At 37.5% G+C, this 24,460-nt stretch overlaps 1 protein-coding gene across 1 annotated transcript in view; it reads right to left on the bottom strand.

The window, feature by feature from the left end:
- The window catches only part of LOC114287498 (uncharacterized), a 30,977-nt gene extending 21,671 nt beyond the window's left edge, over positions 1-9,306 (bottom strand). Inside the window, exons 1-5 of the mRNA XM_028230879.2 lie at positions 9,093-9,306; positions 8,605-8,814; positions 5,195-5,324; positions 4,991-5,093; positions 1,081-1,204 (exon numbers count right to left, since the gene is read on the bottom strand). Of these exons, the coding sequence (XP_028086680.2) occupies positions 1,081-1,204; positions 4,991-5,093; positions 5,195-5,324; positions 8,605-8,751 (504 nt within the window). The 5' untranslated portion in view covers positions 8,752-8,814; positions 9,093-9,306. The remainder of the gene's footprint in view (positions 1-1,080; positions 1,205-4,990; positions 5,094-5,194; positions 5,325-8,604; positions 8,815-9,092) is intronic.
- Between the last annotated feature and the right edge of the window lie 15,154 nt (positions 9,307-24,460).

Here is a 24,460-nt window from a genome sequence, read left to right as displayed (position 1 = left end):
CCCATGTGGGGGGTGGTGTGTGAAGCACTTAATTAAAAAGGAGAGAGAGAGAGAGGATTAAGCATCTCATATGCACACCTCGCTACTGTGCACACGTTTTTTCAGAACGAAAAACACACACCAAACTTTGTCCAGAACGAAAAACACACACCAAACTCTGTGGGGTCGACAGCATCGAGTCGGCGACGGGAAGGCGGAGAGAGAAGACGAAGGAGCGCTGACGAAGAGCAGGGAACTCAAGGTTGACGCTGACGAAGATCCGACCGTCGGATCCTAAGTCGACGGCGCCGACGTGGTAGGCGAATCTGGGCACAGGGGCGCTGAGGGGATTGAACCGCCGGTACCGTTCCAGTACGGTAAGGCCAAGGTAGATATGGTGGTGCACAGCCACGATGCAGCGTTTGAGATCAAGAAAGGTGAAATGATCTTTGGTTATCAATTTACTGTGCAATTCGCAGTTGGTTTCTTGATTACCAGCAGAACATTGGGAAGTGAAGAGATTCTCTAACTCGGAGAAAACAAGAAGCTATGATCTTCAGTAGTGATGGTTTGAGAAGTTCAGTCTTTTTCTGCTGGTATGATTGTTGTTTGCCTTGTTTGTTACTTTGGTTGCCTTCTGTATTTTGGTGGTGGGAAGGGGTAATGGTGATGGCGGCTTAATTGGCTGCTGTGGGTTTGTCCGGCGGGCAGCCAAGACGAGATTGCCGCCCGCCGGTGGAACGAAAATATTAGGTTCTTAACCTTGCTCTGATACCATGTTAAAACTCTTGTATTATTGATTGATGTATTACAAGATTGATTACAAGATTGATTAATTACAATTCCTATACAATCTATATATAGAAGAAAATGTGGTAGTAGGTGTAGTGGAGGTGATAGTGGGTTAGGTGAAGTGGAGTGTGTGGTGAAGTGGAGGTAGGTGAAGTGGAGTGTGTAGTGGAGTAGGTGAAGGTAAAGATGGGAAATTCTAACAATCAGTCAACTAATCCCATAATCAAGGTAGCTACTGCCATAAAAAGTTACAGTGATAACTGGCATACAGGAATAGATTGTGCAACCATGCAAGGGAGTAAATTTCACCTCAGCAGCAGCATCAAACTGTAGAAGTACAGGAATGGGCGAGCCAAGAGTAGGAGTTATAACTCCTGCTCTTTCCCGAGCCTTATGATCCAATACCTCCAATTTAAATAAGATAATTTCAAACCTGCACTAACAAGCTTACCCACATTAGCACAAGCAGCCAAGTAAACTAGTAAATTCAAAAGGCATAAATCTAACGGGAGAAAAAGGCAATAACAACCCCAAATTTGACAACGAGCAATGAAAATTTTGCAACCATGAGGTGTGCTTTCTGGATGAAACATACTAACACCAGAGTAACACAAATGTGTAGAGACATGAGCACAGCGAGTAGTATAGGCATATCTTCTATAAGAAGGCAACTCAGTTGAATCAATATCAACTCAGTTTAATTTTATGAACAAATATAAAAGCAAAGAGTAGTAAAGGTGAAGTATGAAAAAGTAGCTACCGCCAAGCTGACATATATATGATGAGCCATAAATCATCAAATTCATGCTACGTCCAAATTACAAAAACATTCATCCATCAAAAAATTTCTGGCCTTAAAAATATAAAATTACAAAAACATTCATCCATCAGCCAATATAAAATTACCAACATACCCCTAACCTTAAAAATCCTAGAAAACGTAAAAATAATAATAAAATAAGACTCTAGTAATACTAGAAACATAACTGCAGAAGATGTCTATCAGTTTCTCTATGAAATCATGCCAATATTCAAGTATCATCACTTCTTTGAATTTAGCCTTCCTTGAGCTTCTTATACTTTGTATCATTCTCCCTTGGTTGGAAAAAACTTGACCACGAGTTTTGAAGTATTGTATAGAATCCACAAGTTTTGAAATTGCATCAATAGCTTCACATTAAAATGTTCAAGTTGACAACGTCATTTCTTCTTCATTGGAGGTAGCTATAAGCTTCTCTATGAAATCATACCAATATTCAAACATCATATTTTTTTGAATTTAGCCTTCATTGAGCTTCTTATACTCTGCATCAGCATCATTTTACTATTTTGAAGCCCATTTGTATTTTTGTTTTATTAGCATTTGAGGGGCCCACTTTCTGTTTTGGGCTTTATTTATTTTTGAGCTCTAAGTATTCACCCCATGTCTTGAATAAATTATTTTGGGAATGTTTAATCATCTAGGAGGTAGAAAACAGTTTAGGCCCATTCTTATACACTTTTGACCCAACACCCAACTACAGGCACACATTGCATTTTTGGACTTTAATCATTTTGGATCCAATTGATTGAGCCCATGTCTTGACTCAATTTTCCTAAGCCTGTATTAATCTTGTTAAAGAAAAACCCCCACACTTTTTCTCAGGCTTTGTTTGGCTATACCTTTTTGGAGACCCACTTTATCGCACTTAGGGCACTAATTAATACTGATTTAGTAATCGTAATTAAGCCATTTTAGTGGCGGTAGCAATTGAATTCTTGCATGAGTTTTTTTTTTAGCATTATTTATTTTTTATACATGAAGGAGAGAAGATAGTATTTTATATACACATTAAATACATCACTTGAGCATTGTGCAGTACATGGGTAGGTAGAAAACCCTTTCCCTCTCTCTCTCTCCTAGCTTGGCCGGCCATAGCACCCATTAGCTCATGCTTTGACTCATTTGTTTCCTATTTATTAAGGCTTTATGTCAACCTTTTTTCCTTAACATGGAGATGTGTCCTTAAATGTACGTCTCTCTCCCACCATTTGGCTACCTCATGTAGAAGACTTTTATATTTATTTGAGTAAGTCTTGCTCTAACTGTGTTATTCTCTCTCTCACTTGGCCTTACATTGGAAGACTTCATTGGTCTTGTTTTTGCAAATTTAGCAAGCAAATTTGCTCCCGAATCCCCTAAAGTTGTGGGCTTCCCCTCTGCCCATTTTCTTCATATTTTGGCCCAATCTTGCTATAATGCAACCTCTATCTACCTCACCTTACTAAAAGGTGTTTGGGAAAGGAGTTTTTTGGCTTTTTAGGCTAAAATAGCACTAAAAGACAAAATAGGCTAAAATAGCCAATAAGACAAAATGTCACATCAAACCCATAATCATTTCACTTTCTCTCACAAACATCACATTCAACTACAAAAAAATCCAATCATCTTCCCAAACACAACTATTTTAGCCTACTAAAATAGCCAACTTCCCAAACACCCACTTAGTAGATCAAACTTGTTGCCATCTTTGAAGCTTGGAGGACTCATTGGAGGAGTGGAAGTCAAGCTCTACCTTAGAGTACTTCTCAAATCCTTGGACTCAACTCATTCCCCCTCTTCATCTCTTGACATTTTGGTTTGCATTTAAGGTAGGGATCCTAACAAGTGGTTTTTAATATGTTAGTAACATGTTTAGGGTCGCCGGTTCAACCAATTCTCAACGGTTCTTCAAAAATAAGCCGATTAGAATGGGTTCAGTCAACCGACCAATCGGGTTTGATTTTAAGAAAATGTTACATTGGATGCCTCCAAAATTCTAACATAGTATTAGAGTTGGGTATTGAGCGATCTCACAGGTCTTGTCTCCACCCTGTGTCTATTCCTCTCAACTTGTTCATCTTTATCACCCCTACATGCGATCGGGCCGCATGAGTGAGGAAGTGTCATAGACTTGTCTCACTGTCATCTCTCTAAGCCACCCAAACTTCATTCATATAATCTAGAGCCCTCTCTACCTATTGCCAGTTAGTTTTAGGTTGGATGATGCCTCTAAAATCCTGACACTATGCATAGTCATCTCTACATCCTCAAAAGTATATCAATTCCTCTCTTGTCATAGGCACCACATGAAGCACATCAGTGCCACCTTCCACGCCCTCGTCACCCTTTTCAATTAAAAAGCATCAACAATATGAAGTAATAAAGCCTTTAATATATGTATTAAAATCTATACATCTCCAAAACTACGACATGGATCTTATGGCACAGGCTATTTCAAGTAGTGGATATCTTATAGGCACTTCCTTCTACTTGTACTAAGACGCTTTTGATTGATTACAGAGATTTTGGTAATAATAAGGAGTGTAATGGGATTATGTACTTGGTGCTATTTTATGGGTTTTTTTGTTGGAAAGAAATACAACGATTTTGTGGATGAATTTGAGGTGTAAGAAGCTTTGAGGGATAGAATTTGTTACCTCTCATTTTAGGCATTGGTGTCTTCCCCTTTCAAAGGCATTCCTTTGTTTTTTGATTTCTAGATATTGGAGAGCGGTGTGAGAAATGTAACTTTGGTTTTTTTAACTTTTTCTTCTCTTCTTGGTGGATTTTTTGTCCTTTCATTTCTTTCATAACTTTACTCTTTTCTAATAAAACTTATTTTTTGAAAAAGTAGGACAATTTCGCTCCCTCCAAATACAATTTTTTATAAATAAGAATATTATAAGATAAAACATCAAAGGCAATCCAAAAATTGATCTAAGTTTTGATTAACCCTTTCGGACCTGCAACAATACAAAATAGCCAAAAGTTACTCTTCCATCTATATAATGATTGCTACTAATCCTGAAAACTTTTCTAGTTCCTTTATCCCCATTATCCGCATTAACCAAAATGGACCTTTCTTCCTTTTCCCCACTCTACCTCCCACAAAATGTACAACACCTCCGTAACCCACATAGGGCAAACCCAAGAAATCCCAAAAGTGGCCAAATCCCGACAACAGTTTTTATCGTTGAATCATGAAAGGTAACAATAGCATAATAACTCTTAACATTCATGAAAGTAAAATAACAAACTTTCCAAAATAAAATAATAATCGTCAGATGTGAACATAATATATACAGAGCTGAAATGAACATACATCAGGGAGAAAAGGAAAAATAATTAACTAACAAGACAAATGAAATTAGGAATTTAGACGCACACAAATTTAAACAAGAATCAAGTAATCATTACTTTTCTGGGGAAAGAAGCCTTTTTTCTTTGTTAAACTCTTCGAGCCAATCTTCATCCTCGTTGTCCACGTCATACTCGACAAACTCTCCAAGTTCAGCCCGAGCTACGAATGATTGACAAATTTTAAGAATCACATATCAATGGGATCCTGCCGAACAAATTTCCTAACTAAGAATATATAATGAATCTATGTAATTCACAAACCTCCCCTTGCTCGTAAGTATGATGTTGGTTGAGTAAAAGTGCAGGAATAATCTCTTTCATATGTATCCACAACAACAAATTGTGGAATAGGAATTTCCGATGCCACTTTCTTGCTAGGAATTTGTTGTACCTAACAACAGAAATAAAAAAGTTCAGTTCAAGGTACATAAACTACTCAGCACTGAAAGCAAAATTACATGTTCACACTGACTACTGCATAATATTCATATTTTGTAAACGAAATATTAGTCTCATAAATAATTTTTTGGGACCAAATCTTTTTTCCTTTTTAGTTATGGGGGCCATAGCTGCATTTTAAATAGATATGGATAGGAGGCATATCCATTTAAAATGCAGAAGAAAAAAAAATTAAGTTCCAACAAAATACAGCATGTTCATCGTGTATGGAAGTTCGCTTCATCATTTTCTTGATCAGCAACAAAGAAGGAATATTATTAATATACTACATACTATTGTATAAAGCATTCAAGGCTCTTGGTATGAATCTTTTCTGTCAAGTTTTTTGTTCCTAAATTATCCTTTAACTGCCAAATTCAAATGCAAATAGAGTAATTGCCAATCTGTAACTGCACACCCATGTGGGTGTGCAAAAAAGGAAAGAGTAAAAAAAAGATACAATGGAGAACTAAAATGCCACCTAAAAAGAGAGAAAATGAAAGAACCAAAATTGTATATTGCACATTGGTTATGGGTTCAAGTCTTGGGGCCACTACTTTGTACATTACCCAAAATTATCCTTTGTCTTCCTCTCCCAAACACACATTAAAGTGTACTAATTGGGCGTTGTTTTTTTACATTGCTCTCCAATCTCTAGAAATCAAAAACAAAACAAAACAAAATTCTCTTGAAGGGGTTAAAACTGAAGCTCAAAAAGAAGACAAATAACAAAATCTATCCCACAAAGCTTCTAAACCTTCAAACTTGTCCTCAACAATCTTATTTCTCTTTGCCCAAATCAACAAAAAGTAGCACAAATCACAAATTCCCAAAGTACTCAAGCCTTATTATTGGGACCAAAATCCTATAATTAATCAAATCATCTGAACACAGTAGATTGTGCCACCCACTAAACCTCCGTTAACTGAAAAAGTTTATACCATAAAGTCATAGCAACCGGGCAACATAAAAATAAATTATCATCGTTCTCCTTGTCCCTCCTACACTCTGCAACTGAGCAAGTAAAAAACAGCATTGTTGAGGAATTTGAGATTATTCAACTAAGAATTGGTAGAAATTCAAAGAATTCAACTGACACGCAATGTTCTCAAGTCCTTTGGCATTCTTCTTTTTATTGGGCATACAAGATGGTAATTTTTTTTTTCTATTTCAGTTGTGAGCAATTTTTTTTCTCTGCAGATTAGAAGTTCCCTGTCATATGTTTGATATTCTAAGTAATACACTCACTCATGTAGAGAATATCAAGAAATAAAATTTCAAATAATGCTCTTTCAGCCATAGAAGGCAAGTTATCTTGGACAAATAGATATACAGATGGAACATCCAAACAGACAACAAGCACGATCAGGAAGTACGTGGATCAATTATCATATGGGTCTCTCGTCCTCTCAACCACCTCCTCCCCCACAACCTACCCGAAAAAAAAGTGGAAAAATAGTTGGGCCTTTTTAGTCCTGTGTTAGTAAAGGAGAAAAGGGGGAGAAGGGAACTAGGATTTTAAGTTGCAAATGACTAGCATGGAAAGGTCTGTTTCAATGCATTACAGTAAGACTGTGTCACTCAGTAAGCACGGTGGCACTTACATCATAATAATAGCCATTTGAAGTAGTGAAACATGACAGTTCTTTTTTTTTTCTTTTTTTTAACAATTTTCTTATATCAACACTAATGAACAAACAATGCCTCTCCCTTCCTCTCCCCCTCTGAATTGATAATATGGATCGGTTTTGTTTTCTTTATGTGCATGTATTTGAGGGGTTGGAAAGTGTTAGGATAGCATTAGCTAGGTTGGCTATTTTCGATGAAAAAAAAATTTGGAGTCCAAAATTTTGGGGCTTTGGGATTGGTAGGTTCTCTAAAGTATCTAGTGAGATTGACACATCAATGGATCTTCTTCAACATGTGTTGATGTATTTTTGGGTTTCATTGCTCTTATGACAGTTCCCAACCCCCCCACACTTCACTGCTGTAATTCTCACTACTATTATTTTTTGTTTCTTTTAAAAAAATCTAAATTTAGTCAGCCTACTCACACAGGGCTTGAAAGGAGCACAAGAGCTTAACTTGTGTGTTGGGCTCACTTAACACTCAACATCAGCTCAACCATCTGTATTCCTAAGATATGTGGTTGCTTACTGATCAACAAGAGCTCGAAAGCCTGGTTTCCTATTAAGTGTGCTCAAACGCTAGCAGCATTTACAGAGAGCTAGTTTAAACTTTTTATGACTTTTTTTCAACTAAATCATTTTTTAGAAGACCAAATCTCATCATTTCAGAGGTTGACATTTATTGAAGCTTGATAACTACTTTCTCTCTCTAGAATTGCTTCATAACTTGCTTATCAAGCCTCCATTGATGAATCTCACGTGTTCTTCAATCTAGAGATCAAAATCATGAGTTAGATTCATGCAATTCTGTTAGAATGTGTTTATTTACATTGAAACCTTCACAGTACACTTCATATCCCTACAATACCATGGCCGTTTGAACAACAAAGCCATTGAAGACAAAGATTGGAGCTTGGAACTTCATGGTGACTATTGAATCTACAGAACTTAATGTGTCAATCAAGGCCATTCAGAGCAAAGATCGAGCTTCTTGAAGCTTGTGCTGGGCACAATTGTTCGTAAACTTGAGTAAGAAGTTGTAATTTCTTGAATTATGCCTTGTAACTGTTTGATTTAATAGTGGAAATTTTTTGGGGGTCAAGATCATGTTTTCATACCGTGAGATCGTTTTTTCCATAATGTTTTCCAAGTTGACTCGTGAATCCCATGGTTGATTGCTCTATATTTGTTTGGATTGATATGTATTGATGAATTAATTGCACAATTGATGAATTGATGGATTAATTGAATAGTTGATTGTGCTACTAATTGTCTAGAGTTCAATTCATCATTTGCTTATTTTAAATTTGATAGTAATTCGCTGAATTTTCCTATTCAACCCCTATATGTACAATTCCATATGTGCTTTGCTATTTCATAAATGATTGTTATCTTCAAAGATATTCACCAAGGGAAAAAATGAATGAATACGACTCGGTGCAGGCCTCCCTAAAATTAGGAAATAATTAACAAATGTAAGAGTTTTTATATAAGCAATTATGTACAACTCACACGGTGTATAAACAGCATGAACAACAACAACTAGAAAACAAGGAATACAAACAGAAGAGAAGCAACATCACGAACTCCAAACAGAAATAATACCTCATTTTCAGCCTCTGCAGTGATACGATACTGCGAATTACGGGTAGAGGTGGGGGTCTCTTCATCCTCAAAATCCTTGACAGATTTTACAATGGGTAACTTCTTGTGAATGTCGAGAGGCCGAGGCCTAATTGACAGTCTACTCATATCAGCTCATCTCCAAATCAACCTAGCCTCTCTTTTTACTTTCATGCCACCACCCTAGTTGCACTACAAGAACACCCACAAAGCAAAATTTGAACCAAACCCAAAACCCATATGAACAAGAATTAACGGTTAATAGTCGAAGTTATTGAGTGAAACCACAAACCTGTGGCTTCCCTCCACGTTCCAAACCCTAAAATTCTTTTCTTTTTTTTTTTTTTTTTTTGCTTTTCCGAGTATAAGGACCTTGTTGCACTTACGTTTCAAACCCTAAGTGCATATATATATATATGCATAACAACAATATATGCGTGTGTGCATGTTGAGAAAGAGATTGTGCTTACCAGGAAGAGAGAAAGGATGTGCCAGAGCCTTGTGAGACGAAGAGTAATGGTTTACAGGGGTTGTGTTCTAGTTGAGCAAGAGCTTAAATGAGACTACGCGAGAGAGAGAGAGAAGAAGATGACAATTGTTAATAATGGCGAGAGAGAAGGGTATCGAAGCGACAGGGAGAGAGGGCGGGACTCGACACCCAAACCCAACCTCAAACCCAAAGACAGCTAGGTGAAAGAGGACTACGGAAGTAAAATCGGCCCGGCCCACTCGGGCCTGGGCTTGGGCCGGTCCACTATCGGGCCATGCAGATTTTCACTAAATTTTGGGCCGAACCGGTCACATGAAAAAGAATTAGGTGCATACCCAAACTCACTCAAAATGGGTCGTGGATTGGGTTTGGATTCGAGTTCGGGCTCGGGCTCGGGCTGCAAGTTGGGCCTGATGGGTCTTCTTTTTTTTTTTTGAGAAAAATTATTGATAAATGTATTATATATATAGATTATTTATGAGGGATAAAACTAAAAAAAATTATCCATAGTATTTTAATTCTGATTAATAAGATGTTTGGTTGTATTTCAGGTGGTATTTATGACTATGCTTTTTTAGTTATAACTAAAAAACATATGAAATTATGTCATTTTTTCTTTTAATTATAAATTGCGTAGATAGCCTTTCCCTAAAAAAAATGAAATGAAATGAATGACTTTATATATATCAAAATGAAACGAAATATTACAATCTTTAAATTAAATAAATAACATTTTAATGAATAATTTGTATTTCAAAATGAAATAAAAAATTACAAAAAAAAATTGGACCAATCAGGACAAGCCGGGTTGGCCTTCAAAACAAACTACCTAGGCTTAGGCTCAGGGTCTCAGGCTAGGTTCAGGCCTGCGCCTGGCCGTAGTGGGTCATGGGTCGGTGGGCCAAATTTACACCATTAAAAAAGGCACAGTAATCTATCTATTTGACTTTGTAGGCATTTGATGCGCGTGCGGGGTACATAGGGCAATTCTATTCGCACACGGTACTACACGTCATTTGTATTGTTTGGATGGGCACTGTGTAAGTGATTTTCTGACCACACTGCCCGCTTAGTAACCAGCTGGAGAGCACTAGCAAAATAGATGGCACCTGACTGACCTACAACAGAAAGAGAAGATTCCGGCAATGGTTCGTCCACCCGGGGGCACTCCGACGATCAAGTCAGTATATCTCTCAAAGATAAATCAAGTGCTAAACTCACAAGCTTGAGTATCAAAAGCATACCTTAGATCTATGGGGGTGCCTCTCTTTTATAGCCAACATAAACCTAGTCCCAATAGAAGCCTAACTTCTATGGACTCAGGATTATTGCTAATCTTGGACTCCCAGTAAGATTAGGATAAACTCTCTAAGAGTCTTGTCTTAATACAAACTGAAGTCTTCTCTCATTCTATGAATCTTGTCCCTCATCTGCTTTATCTCAGATTCCGATATCTTCGGAGGTAACCTCAGCCTATTCGAGATGACCTCGGCATAACAACCAGGACACGTGACACCTCGGCTGACACGTCGGCGTCACCTTGGCCACGTGTTGGTACTCAGAAAATATATCTCCACAACTGCCTCCTAGGTTCTATTACCTCAGCATTTTAAGGTAATGGAACCTACACTGTTCGTTCATCTTTGCCCCTCTGTCCGAGATCAAACTCGCCGACCTCAAAGTTCCCTGGACTTTACTGTCCACTTCTGTCAAGTATCAAGCTTCATGCTTTCCAAGCTGCTCGAGATCACACCTCCTAGCCAAGGTTCTTGTTCCATTAATTCGTAAACTCCAAGAGCTTTGCAACTGCTCCACTCACAATCTTCGGTGGGCTCTCGACTTCCAGTCATCTATTTGACTCCGGCAATCTTCATATCGGCGTTCATTTCTCTTGGTAGGTTCATAGCCTCTTTTATTAAGCTCAATCTTTCATAACTCTTTTGAATCCGTTTACTTGCCCTCTATTGTCTTCTATTTTCGTCTGTTTTCAAGTTTTGAATTGTTTGAACGCCTGGCACTGTTCTTGCCATATCCGCTTTCTGTTGCTAGCATTGTGTCTGGGCCATTACTTTCTTGTTCTTCACATACTTACTTAGTGCCTGTGCACTTGGCTTTATTCTTAAACTTTGTCGTCTTCTTAACTCTGATTTTTCTCTTTTTTCATTCAATCCTCTGGCTTTTTCTCTTTCTAGCTCTTTTGCTTAAATTCGTCATTGTTCCAAGCTTTCAAGCTCTGCAACTGTTTTCGTTCCTTTCATCCGGTGAAGCTTACGTCATTCTGTCATTTTCGCATCCGTCATCAGACTTTGGCAATTCTCATTCTGGCTTCCCTCTTTTCTGGTAAGCCACTGTTCCTCCTAGTTTTATTTCTTGTCGCTTTCCAAGAAGCTCTGCTTCATTGTTAATCACCATTGCTGTTTTACCCGTTGTTTCCAAATCATCTTCTTGAATACACACTGTTCACACATCTGTTGATTTCTGCCACTGTTCTTGGCTTGACACACCTGTGCAATCTTTTTGTTTTGATTTTCTAATAGCTTCATCACCATTCTTGATTATGAATTACATTATTGTTTCTGTTTTCTGTGTCTTTTTCCAGATTCTTGCTTTCAATCCTTGCTTTCAAACTCTGAGGTGCCAATCGCCGAGAAGAGCTTTGATCAAACTCTTCGAGAGATCGATGCTGAGCTCGAGACCGAGAAGGCTGCTGAGAAGTCTTCCCAACTGTCTTTTATATCTTGTCATTGATGCCGAGTAGTTTTGTTTCCTTCTTTTACTCCTTGTACCTTGTACCTTGTACTTTGTCCTTCTTTGTATGCTTTTAATCCGGCCGACGTGCCATTTTTGTAGTCTGAATAATTTATTTTTCAATATTCAGGCCGAAGTGCCTTCTTTCTTCTTTAAATGCATTTCTCTAATTTCTTCTTTGAATGAATGTCTTCTTTTTTCTGCTCTTGTATGATTCTACATTTAGAATAATTTGCATGTCTTCAAAGTACACCTTGACTGTGCAATCTCTTCGGGTAAAATACTTCTGTCACAACTTCTAATCTTGCTCATATCGGCCTTGCCCTAACACTTGAAAATATTGTAACAAGTATTTTCACAAGTGTTGCTTAGGACTTGTCACCTTCTTAATGTCTTCTATCAAGACTTCAGTTTTCCATATTTCAAGTTTTGACAACCTGGTAGTCTCGGCAAGTACGCAGAAATTGCTTGAGCTTGACTTTAACTTGTAAATTTTTCTCAAAAATTTCAACAAGTGTTTTAACCATCATCCTTTATCATAACCTCGGCTGAACTTCAGCTTGTAAATTTTTCTCAAAATTTCAACAAGTGTTAAACCATCTTCCTTTCGATACGACATCGATTTAACTATAACTTGTAAATTCACACAGAATTTCAACAAGTGTTTAAACCAATCTTCTTCTAATACGACCTCGGTTTAACTTCAACTTGTAAATTCACACATAATTTCAACAAGTGTTAAATATCACATTGGTTTAACTTCAACTTGTAAATTCACACAGAATTTCAACAAGTGTTAAACACCATCTCGGTTTAACTTCAACTTATAAATTCACACAGAATTTCAACAAGTGTTAAACACCATCTCGGTTTAACTTCAACTTGTAAATTCACACAGAATTTCAACAAGTGTTAAATATCACATCGGTTTAACTTCAACTTATAAATTCACACAGAATTTCAACAAGTGTTAAACACCATCTCGGTTTAACTTCAACTTGTAAACTCACACAGAATTTCAACAAGTGTTAAATATCATCTCGGTTTAACTTCAACTTGTAAATTCACACAGAATTTCAACAAGTGTTTAAACAATGATTTCAGTTTAACTTCAGCTTATAAATTCACACAGAATTTCAACAAGTGTTTAAACAATGATTTCGGTTTAACTTCAACTTGTAAATTCACACAGAATTTCAACAAGTGTTAAATATGACCTCCGTTTAACTTCAACTTGTAAATTTACACAGAATTTCAACAAGTGTTAAATAATGATTTCGGTTTAACTTAACATGTAAATTGTCCACAAATTTCAACAAGTGTTAAACAATGATTACGGTTTAATTTCAACTTGTAAATTGTCCACAAATTTCAACAAGTGTTAAACAATGATTTCGGTTTAATTTCAACTTGTAAATTGTCCACAAATTTCAACAAGTGTTAAACATTGATTTCGGTTTAACTTCAACTTGTAAATTGTCCACAAATTTTAACAAGTGTTAAACAATGATTTCGGTTTAACTTAACTTGTAAATTGTCCACAAATTTCAACAAGTGTTAAACAATGATTTCGGTTTAATTTTAACTTGTAAATTGTCCACAAATTTCAACAAGTGTTAAACAATGATTTCAGTTTAACTTAACTTGTAAATTCACACAGAATTTCAACAAGTGGTAAATATATTCTTCTTCTCTCTGCCCCCTGCATGGCTTCCACATACTCCTTTGCGAACCTTATAAAAGGTCTTCAACCTGGCTAACTGCAGTCCAACCTTGTGTGTTTTCTTTTTTTATCTTCTGGGATCTGAGATCTGCTCACTGAGCTCTTCTCTTCTCGGACTTAAGTGCCGAGATCTTGTCTGCTAGAATCTTGGATCTGCTCACACAGGTTGAGCTTTTCTCTTCTCGAACCTACTCATCTAGGCCAAGATCATGTCTTTTAGGATCCGGGATCCAGGGTTTGGAATCCGGGATCTGCTCACTTAGGATGAGTTCTTCTATACTTGAATGTTATCTCCTTGGGAGCGCTCATGCCCTCTGTCTTTGCATCCCTTCTGGAAGGGTCTTTGTTCCTCCGCAGGTATCTATCATTCCATACCTGGAGGTCATCTTCGTTGTAGCATCCGCTTCGATCTGTTGCCTTTGGTGCGTCACCTTTCTGGCCAGCGTTTTTCACTCCGTGACTCTGGTCACGAGTTTCTGTGTTGCGGTCGTCCCCTTCAACGTCGAGGTTGATAGGTCTCCCACTCCCAGCAGGAGCGTTGTCTCCAATCTGATCCTTCTGTCCGTCATTGGCCATCTATTCTTCTTTCTTTCCCACAGACGACGCCAAATTACGTGAGTGATTTTCTGACCACACTGCCCGCTTAGTAACCAGCTAGAGAGCACCGGCAGAATGGATGGCACCTGGCTGACCTGTAACAGAAAGAGAAGATTCTGGTGGTGGTTCGTCCACCCGGGGGCACTCCGACGATCAAGTCAGTATATCTCTCAAAGATAAATCAAGTGCTAAACTCACAAGCTTGAGTATCAAAAGCATACCTTAGACCCATGGGGGTGCCTCTCTTTTATAGCCAACATAAACCTAGTCCCAATAGAAGCCTAACTTCTATGGACTCAGGATTATTGCTAATCTTGGACTCCCAGTAAGATTAGGATAAACTCTCTAAGAGTCTTGTCTTAATACAAACTGAAATCTTCTCTCATTCTAGGACTCTTGCCCCTCATCCGCCTATCTCGGATTCCGATATCTTCGGAGGTAACCTCGGCCTATCCGAGATGACCTCGGCATAACAACCAGGACACGTGGCACATCAGCTGACACGTCAGCGTTACCTTGGCCACGTGTTGGTACTCAGAAAATATATCCCCACAAGCACATGCAATACATGTGCAAATTCAAAAAAAAAAATATTTTTTTTATTAAAAAAATGACTATACACCACAAACTCATTAAAAAAAAAAAAGATAAAAAAACACTTGCAATTTTGATTTAAATAAAGTAAAATAATAATTCTTGAAAAATTAATACTCTCTTTCAAAACTACAAACCCAAGATTCTTAAAATACTTACAGTCTTTGATATATACAAAGAAAAATAAATAGTTACAATGAAATTTTTTTAATATAAATGACGTAAAATAATAGTCAATTTTTTTCCCAAGGACCTTGATAATATAATGAAACTTTTTATCTTCTTTTATTTTTTAATGAAGAAAATAAAAAGTATACAATCAAAGAGATTTATATAAAAAATAAAAACAAAATAACCATAACCAAAACCCAAAAAACAAAAACCAAAAAAGCTATTTTTAAAAAAAATAAATTAAGAGCACTGGACACACAAAAAAATAATAATAAAAAAAGATACTTAAACAAACAAACCAATTTTTAAAAAACAGAATTTATATACAAAAAACAAACAAAAGCTTAAAAAGGTGAAATAGGAACCCAAAAAAAAATCTGAATATAATTCTTTTTTAAATTAAACAAAAAAATATGCAAAATAGAAAAATACAAACTTGACTCTTATAGAAGAGATTTAATATACACAAAAAAAAAAATAGTGAAACCTATTAATATAAAAAATAAAATTAAAAGAAAATACCAAAAAATTGTTCCTTTTTAAAAAAAATAAGAACACTGAATTCTTTCTTTAGAAAAGACACACCCAACAAAATTAAGAAAATAAACAAACAAATTTTAAAAAAATAACAAATCCAGGACTCTTATAACATTATAGATACAGAGATTTGTGATTTGATATACACAAAGAAAAATAATAGCAAATATTTTAATATAGAAAAAAAAAACCAAAAAAGGACTGATTTTAAAATATAAAAAAAAAACAACAACAAAAAATAAATGTTAAGAACACTGAATTATTTCTCATAGCATTTTTTTCCCAAAAACCTGATAATATAATAGAACTTTTTAAGTAGTAGATCTGCGCTTTGGATGAACACTTCATCAACTTGCAACGTAACCATAAGGTCAACGATCCTGAATGGTCTTTCTCAAAAAAAGAAAAAAAAAAAGTTTTTGAATAGAGAGAAGTGTTACAAATCCAAGACTCTTAGACACTTATAATCAAAGAGCTTTATACAAAAAAAAAAAAAAAAAAACTATTTTTTAAATTAAAATTAAGAGCACCGAATTATTATTATTTTTTTAAAAAGACAGAAAAAAAAGCTAAGTAAACAAACAATTCAATTTTTTAAAAACATAATTTATACACAAAAAGCAAACAAAAACTTTTAAAAAATGAAACAAGAACAAAAAGTTTGAATGTAAAATTAAAAAAATAAATAAATATAAAAATACAAAAGCATAATAATAACAAAAGCATAAAAAAAATAGAAAGTATACATACCCACATGATCTTTGTTGCCTTCTTCAACTATCCATCATCAAAATACAGCATTAAACAAAACAAACCAACCTAACAGAAATTCCCAATTATCCAAGAAAATTAGGTTAAAAAAAAAAAAAAAAAAATCAAAGATGGGTATTTGAGAAATTGATGTTTTATAGTGAATAGAGTAAAGTGAAGATGATGAAATTGAATTGAGACTGCACAACACTTTAGGAAACATGGAAAGTGAAAGTTGAAGTGGTTTGTATTTCAAATTGCTATATTTATGTTAAGATGAGAAAAAGTGGATGAATTATTACTTTTATTTATTTATTATTATCTAAATGCTGCATGGCAAAAGTTTTAAAAGTCCAAATAGGTGTTTCCTTTCAATAATAGTATATATAAGCAAAAATTAATTGTTTGAATAAAAATTTCATTCGATAGTTGGTATCTGAATATTTTTATTTTTGTTGGCGCTATATTCAAACTTACCAATTAGAGGTTGACACATGGCGAGCAAGGGGTAAAACACAAATACACAAACCATCGACGAGTCCCCCTACCTTCGAAGCTACTCACATGTAGGGCTGTGCAAAATATTGCTCAATCTGCTAAAATCGCATCGATCAACATCAATCAGCACTGTTCTATCCGCTAACCACAGATTAAACTTTAAATTTTATAATCCTCCTTCGAAACCACCCTACTCCGCTATAGTTCATATATATATATATATTTTTTTTAACTTCTAATGAAATATCAAAATAAAAATGAGTGTTAGAGATATTTAAGAGGTGCAATTTGTTACAAATTAGTAGTTATATATGAAAATTATATGTAAATTAGTATTATATATTATGCAAATGCTTAATAATTGATTAGAATATTTTTTAATACGTTAATCTGCCCAAAATAGCCCAAATCGCAATTTCTCAATCCATCAATCCGCTAATCCGTCATTCGATTTGTAATTTCACTCTCAAATCGCCCAGACTGCACCGCGCACACCCCTACTCACATGAGGCACGAGTGCAATATTTCAACCGGTGGAGCTCTTAAATCACACGTAGAAGGCACATGAAAAAGAAGTTATTCAAGGAGTAGTTATAAGCAGTTATGCACACCCAAATAAGGGAGTGGCCCTAAGAAGTAGCTAAAGAGAAGATCATGGTGAGAACAATCAGCCCAACTGTTTCGAAGGCGCCAGAAGGAGACTATAAATAGATGAAACAAAGACAAAGGAAGCCTTGACCAAATTTAGACTCTACATCTTTATCAATTTCATTTACCTTTAAATTTCAGCACTTTACTTTCATGCACTGCACTTACAGCTCATGGGAGTAGATTAACTCCGTAATTTCATAACTCAGTTGGTTTAAATTTTCAAAGTTGCCCTTACTAAAGGTAACACTTTGTAATTGTTTATCCAATTAATCAATTGCAATTTCTACCCAGTCTCTCCCTTCAATTTTATTACCAATTTAAGTTAAAGCATTGGTTCATCTTTTCAACACAGCACAATAAATTATTCTTCATTGAGGCTAAGGGAATCTTAACGCAATCATCCGATAAATTTGGCATTTATTATCTGTAATGACTTTTCAAAGAGTGATTCTACTTACACCACTATTTAACCTCTTTACACCCTCCATCTTATTACACCACTAAAACAAATGTAATTCTTATTACACCCCTAATATATTACCAAAACTAATCCTAAATTAACTATTTCATCTCTTTACCACCACTAATTTTGGTAACATGGTGCGAAACAATTTACATTATTTTAGTGTTATGATGCCCAAAAAAATAGATCTCTCTAGCATTTTGTTGCTATATATTTACAGAGACACTTTCTTCCAAACAATGATTTTTAATTTGTGGTGAGCCTGTTCGGTGATACAATACCAATTAATTTAAATTACTCCAGTGTCATGTTACCGAACAATATTTTTTTTTCCAACATTATGTTGCCGTCCAATTAGATGATAACAAGAAATTAATTTGAGCCACTTGTGAAGTGCATGTTTAGTAATACATTGTTATACAAATGAGATTACTCTAGTATCATGTTGTCAAACTACAATAGAGTTGCCTAGGCCCCCGTCACTGTACATTGAAAGATTTACTTTTTCCTTGAAGCATCCATAAAAAAATTCATAAATTAAACACGTATCCATAAAATCATGCATAAAAAGTATCTATAAAATTATTCATAAAAACATCATGTGTACTTATATCCATAAAGTATCCATAAAATCTATCATTGTTTGCATCCATCAATCAAACATGTTATCACAATTTGTCTTGGTAATTTGTAGGTAATTTTTTCCTCCTTAATAGAAATAGACATACACACTTTTTAGAACCTGTCAACCTCAATCGTTCCCCCTTGATCTTCTTGTTATCTCTATAGTAACCACTTTCTTTTACAAGCAAGTGTAAGTCTTGGTTTTCTGCCATTGCCTCCCACATCTGATGTCTTTATAACAATGATAAATATAGTATTCGTCCCAATGTCAGAAGCCCATTTAATTAATGCTTCACGACTATTAAAAATCTAATGATAATAAATACATTTATACGTCAAATTATTAATAAAATTCAATACAAATTAAAAATAAGAAAAATTCAGATTCATAAAAAAAACTTAACAAATCTTGTCTGTAATAAATTCATGACTAGAGTCCACTAATATTGCAATACTTGTGTTGTTGTAATGAGTATAATTATTATCCTTAAAAAAATAAAACTGAAAATACATGGTAATGAGAAGCCAAACAAATTAAAAAAATTCGGTTTGGGGTTACCGGAAATATATCTTTTATTTGGTAGTTGGTTACTAGACTTATATTTTTTGTTCGGCAATGTGATGTCCGACTATTTCATTTTGTTCGATTTCGAACCACCGAACGAAAGTCGAACACCAATATAGAAAAACAAAACAAAAACCTACCAAATAAATAAAAAAATCACTGTGGAGGAGTAGGTTTGGAAATACTCTAGGATCCTGAAAGTCGTCCCTGATCCTCTAATCGCCACCTGAAAAAGGGATTAACACTCCAGTCGGGGGTGCCGGAATTAGCACTCCGATGAACTAGTTAGTATAGGTCTCTTGTTTGCTTGAGTCTTAAGTTTCTTGGGTTTGTTCTCACATACCTTTCTTTGGTTGATGTTCCTTTATTTATATTCGCTTTTGGGCCCCAGGGTCAGGCCCACTCTTAATCCATCGCGTGATTGTTCATTCGGCCCCTTTTGTCGTATGCCAATTCACACTCGGCTTTTTGTTCAACTGGTTCTATGGCTGATTAGTCTATTCGGCTTGGGGATCGTACAGAACGGAGCCGAATATAATATATATCCTGATTTTCTAAGTGTGTATTCAGTTATTCTGCATCTACCGATATTTGACTCCCACAATTGCCCCCCAAACATCCTACTAACACCAGTTAGTCGGTGTGCTTGGTTTCGAACTTGAAAAGTTAAAACAAAAATTCGGTGGTTAACCTCACTCCAACGTAAGTGTCAGAACGCATACGCTTTTTGGTCATCATTACAATTTCCCGCCCCTTCGTACGCTTCCTTCATTTAATGCGATTTAAAACTTTGTCGCTTCGAATGTATGTTTTTTGAATACTCAAAGTTTCTGACTCGCCTTTCAGTATAACACCTACATTTCGCGACCTCTGCAACTTCCTCCCGTTTCTCATTGTCTTCTCCGCTTCTTGTAAGTTCTCTTCTCCTTTATTTTGAATCTCATTTCCTTGTTTGTTTTTAGTTTAGCATAGATGGCCAAACATTTGAAAGCCCTTCTTTCTACGGATCGAGTTTCTAGTTTTCGACGCCATTTTGCCATTCCTGACGAGGTCCGCCTGTCACTCGTGGCAGAGAACACACTTGATATGGAGAGGACTGATGAGAGTACAATCATCTTTCCTCTCCTATCAATTGTTGAGGACGGAGTCCGTTTCCTCCTTCACCCATTTTTAAGGGCCGTCCTTCGCCACTGGGGTCTAATCTCTTCCCAACCTAATGTAAATTTTACCGAATCATAATGGGAATTGTAGAGTTGAACCGACGCCTTAGGATCAATCTTGGTATCCCTGCCATTTGGCATTGCTATACCTTGGCCAAATCTTCTGGCCGGCTGGGGCGCTACTTTTTTAGGGCTAAGGACACCGACCATCATTTGGTGACTATGCTTGCCAGCTCTGACAAGCAAGTTAACGATATCATGGTCGTTGTCTGAGGCAACTAGGAATTCGACGAGGGCGAAGATCGCCTAGATCCTGTGCCTAGACGAAAAGGCGAACCAGGTGGTCGTATAGTTTCTTACATGTATTTGCTATATTTTTACTCGGTTTTCCTTCCATGCCCTTATTGTTTTATTTATGCAGGCAACGATTTGAAGAAAGTTCTGGTTTCGACAGATGACGCTGTGCTTGCGGAAATCAAAATCGCACTCTAGTTCTTTGGCCGTCCAAACCTCTAGAAGCAAGAGAGGGTAGGCCATATACTTCTCAGATACGAGCCGACTTACGCAACCTTTTCGGCCGCAGGCAACATTCCGATTTCGAGGGGCGAACAACAGCTCACGGCTCTTATCTTCTCCAACTTCAAAAACCTCAGGCAGATTGGTTTGGAAGCTTCTGATTCGGAGCAGGCAGAAGAACAAGTAGCTAAAGAAGTCGCCGAACAGCCGAATCAGTCCACTTTGGAAGCCGAAGAAGTCGACGAGGCTCTGAACTTGGCTTTTGAAGAAGCCGGCCTTAATCAATCTAACCCTTCATCCACTTCAGGCCGAGGAGACGTCTCCTTTGAATATATTTTTACCGACTTAGGGGATCTTCTCGGCATGTACCCTGAGAACATGGCTAGGGAGTCGCTCACGCAGCTGACCAGGAGAAAAAATACCGAACGGATGGCTGAACGGAGTAGGACCGAGACCAACCGATCTGAACCTCCCCCTATTGCCGTGGCTGAGTCTTCTCTGCTGGATACTGAGACGGAGCAGGTTGAAACGGCCAAGACGGAGCAAATAATCGAACAGTTGGATCAGGAGGCCGAGCAGGGGGAGGAAAAGCATCCCGCCGAGCGCGAAGTCGACCTTGAGGAAATACTTACCGATAAACGGCCACGCTTGGAGGAGTCGAACTTGGTTGTGTCGTTCATCGTCCAACCAAGGATAAATAATGTGTCGATTGTGTCCGATGCGTCGACTCTGAAAGATCCGGCTGTGGTCTTAAGCATGGCTTCCTCAATTTCCCTACCGATTAATAGAGTAACTTTTCGGGTGGAGCCAGATTTGATGTCAATAGCATTAGCCGCTCAATCGGCCATATTGGTATGTGACTTGAGCCTTATCTGTAGTCTTTCGCCTATATATTTTTTATTTTTATTATTATTGTTATTATTTAACTCTAATTCCTTGTTTTGCAGACGGTGGGCAGGATAGCTGAGATCGGCCGCTGTCAATATGATGCTATTAAACAGATCGGTTTTCTGAAAATCGAAGTTGAACATGAGAAGAGCAAGGCCATGGAGGCCTCTCAAAGGGCCGAGTCCGAGGCAGCGAGAGCGGCGGAGGAGTGTGCAAGAGCCGACGCTGAGGCAAAAAAGGTGAAGAGTTCTGACCAACTCAGGTTGGCCACCGAAGAGAGGGCAAACGCGAGCGAAGACGCGCTTAAGTTAGCCAAGGAGGTGATTGCCAAACTGCAAGCCAATTTGGAAGAGTTGAAAAAGGCAAAGGAAATAACCGACTCTAAGATTTCCAAAGCGTTCCAAGCTGGAAAGGACGCCGCCTTGGAGAATTATGTGAAGGAAGTACCCAAATTCAAGAATCGGGGCTTCAAACACGGCTGGCTCAAAGCCCTCACTGCCGCTAATGTGACATTGGCACAGCCAATTCCATACGAGCAGGTGAACGTTGAACCGCTGGAGTTTGACCCTAAAGATTGACTAGGGTGACATTTTGATTTTGTTAGGCATCTTCCATGCATAGTTTTTGTAAATTTTTGTTAGTAGATTTTTATTTATTTACTTTGGTTAGAAGTTAAATGTAAAGGTAATTTTCATATGTAAAATGACTACTATCTGTACTCAATTTATTAATGAAAATTTCCTTTGCTTTCTATCTGTTGCATGTGCTAATTAACAATCTAGTAGGATGTAAGATCATGAGATGAGTAAATTAAACATCCGTTTAAATAGCTGCCGATTAGATAGCTGTGTATCTTTTCAATTTAGCTGAATAAATTAATGAATATGCCCTTGCCCCAGCTAACGAATGAACTGGAACGCTGAATACCGGTGGTTCATGAATTGGCTGAGGCACATGAAATTATCGGCACAAGGCCTTAAAATTTCATCGATAACGAATCTTTAGCCGCTAAGATTAACGAATCTACCCTTACCCCAGTTAATGAACTGGAACGTCGAATATCGGTGGTTCATGGAATGGTTGGGACACATGAACTTATCGGCGCAAGGCCTTGAAATTTGGCTGATTAGATTAATGAATCTTTGGACGCTAAGATTAACGAATCTGCCCTTGCCCCAGTTAAGGAATGAACTGGAACACCGAATATTGGTGGTTCATGGAATGGCTGGGGCACATGAACTTATCGGCGCAAGGCCTTGAAATTTGGCCGATTAGATTAATGAATCTTTAGTCGCTAAGATTAATGAACCTGCCCTTGCCCCAATTAAAGAATAAACTGGAACGCCGAATATCGGTGGTTCATGGAATGACTGGGGCACATGAACTTATCAGTGCAAGGCCTTGACTACGAGCATTGGTGAGATCGCCTCGGGAGTGCTGCCCCCGTAATCAATAAATGTGACGGGGACTGCGTGCGCGGAGGTGCTATTGTTGCGTTCAAATCCAACAAATTGGGAGAGGAAAAAAGCAGTGTGGACAACTGTGGATGGCAAGAAGACTATTCTTCAACAATAGAGGGGAAGGTAGGACACTGGCAGAACTGGACGTAGAGATGAATCGAGGTGGTAAGCCTACGCGCACGGGGAGTAAGACATTGAGGGAGCGTGAGAAGCGTCATTCTCCACGTCACCGAAGTAGGTCACCCAAAAAGAAAAAATAGCAACGAGGTAACTCCCCTCGCTCGAGAGGTGAAACTAGTGCGACACCACACCCGTTGAGTTTTTCAATTTTTGTTGGGAACAAACCATCATTCGCGACCCAAATGTAGCAGTCGAGTTCGCTCGACAGATTTTTTCACTAGAAGTTCAGCAATCCATGGTCGGTCGAGCTGATTATGAAGTTTTTCGAGAGGGTGTTCATGGAGAAGTAAAGGGTTTGTATACCTCCTATGAAATCGGCATGCGTCTTCGTGCCGCGCGAAGAGAGATAGAGCAAAGGGATGCTCGCATTCAGAGCTTGCAAGCCCACATGGAGAAGGCTGAAAATGATATGAAGAAAGCTAACACCTTTGAGACTCATTCGGCGAGTCAAGTGAATCCGATTGTCGCGGAGCGAGTACATCGCCGAATTATGGATTACGCGATTGCCGACCGAGAGACGGCCAATATGTTCGCAATAGAATTTGCGAAGGCTAGGTCCTATGAAAAAGGCTTCCATGACGGCTGAAAAATTAGAATAGAGAAGACGAAGGGAAAACTAGCCGAGGAAGTTTGTTGATGCAAAAATCACGGATTTAAGCATGGATGGATAAAGGCTCTTCAGGCCGCGGGCGTTGATCCGGTGTCACTCTTATATCAGAGTTATACTTTTCCGTTCGAGGCTTTTGATGCCAAGAAGACTGATAACGAGGGTGGAGCCGAATAATTTTTGATGTACATTGTTCTTTTTTATGTAAAGCATGTACTCATGATCTATTGAATAAAACATATTATTCTGAATGTCTATATGTTATTTTGATCAATGCTTGTAGATTAAGTTATGTCTACTACTTTACGTCAATCATAATATCCACGAAAGGAGCTCCGAATTTGGAGGATTATTCGGCCCAAATGTGTCATTCACGAAGGGTGCTTAGAATTCGGAGGCTATTTTGTGTCGGCCAATCGCGATTTCCACGAAGGGCGTTTCGAATTCGGAGGCTTATTCGGCCCAAACGTGTCATTCACGAAGGGCGCTCCGAATTTGGAGGCTTTTTTGTGTTGGCCAATTGTGATTGCCACGAAGGACGCTCCGAATTCGGAGGCTTATTCGGCCCAAATGTGTTATTCATGATGGGCGCTCCGAATTTGGAAGCTTTTTTGTG

Source organism: Camellia sinensis, chromosome 5, assembly GCF_055761805.1.
Source record: "Camellia sinensis isolate YWXY chromosome 5, ASM5576180v1, whole genome shotgun sequence".
Lineage (NCBI taxonomy): Eukaryota > Viridiplantae > Streptophyta > Magnoliopsida > Ericales > Theaceae > Camellia > Camellia sinensis.
This window is presented reverse-complemented; position numbering and strand designations above follow the sequence as displayed.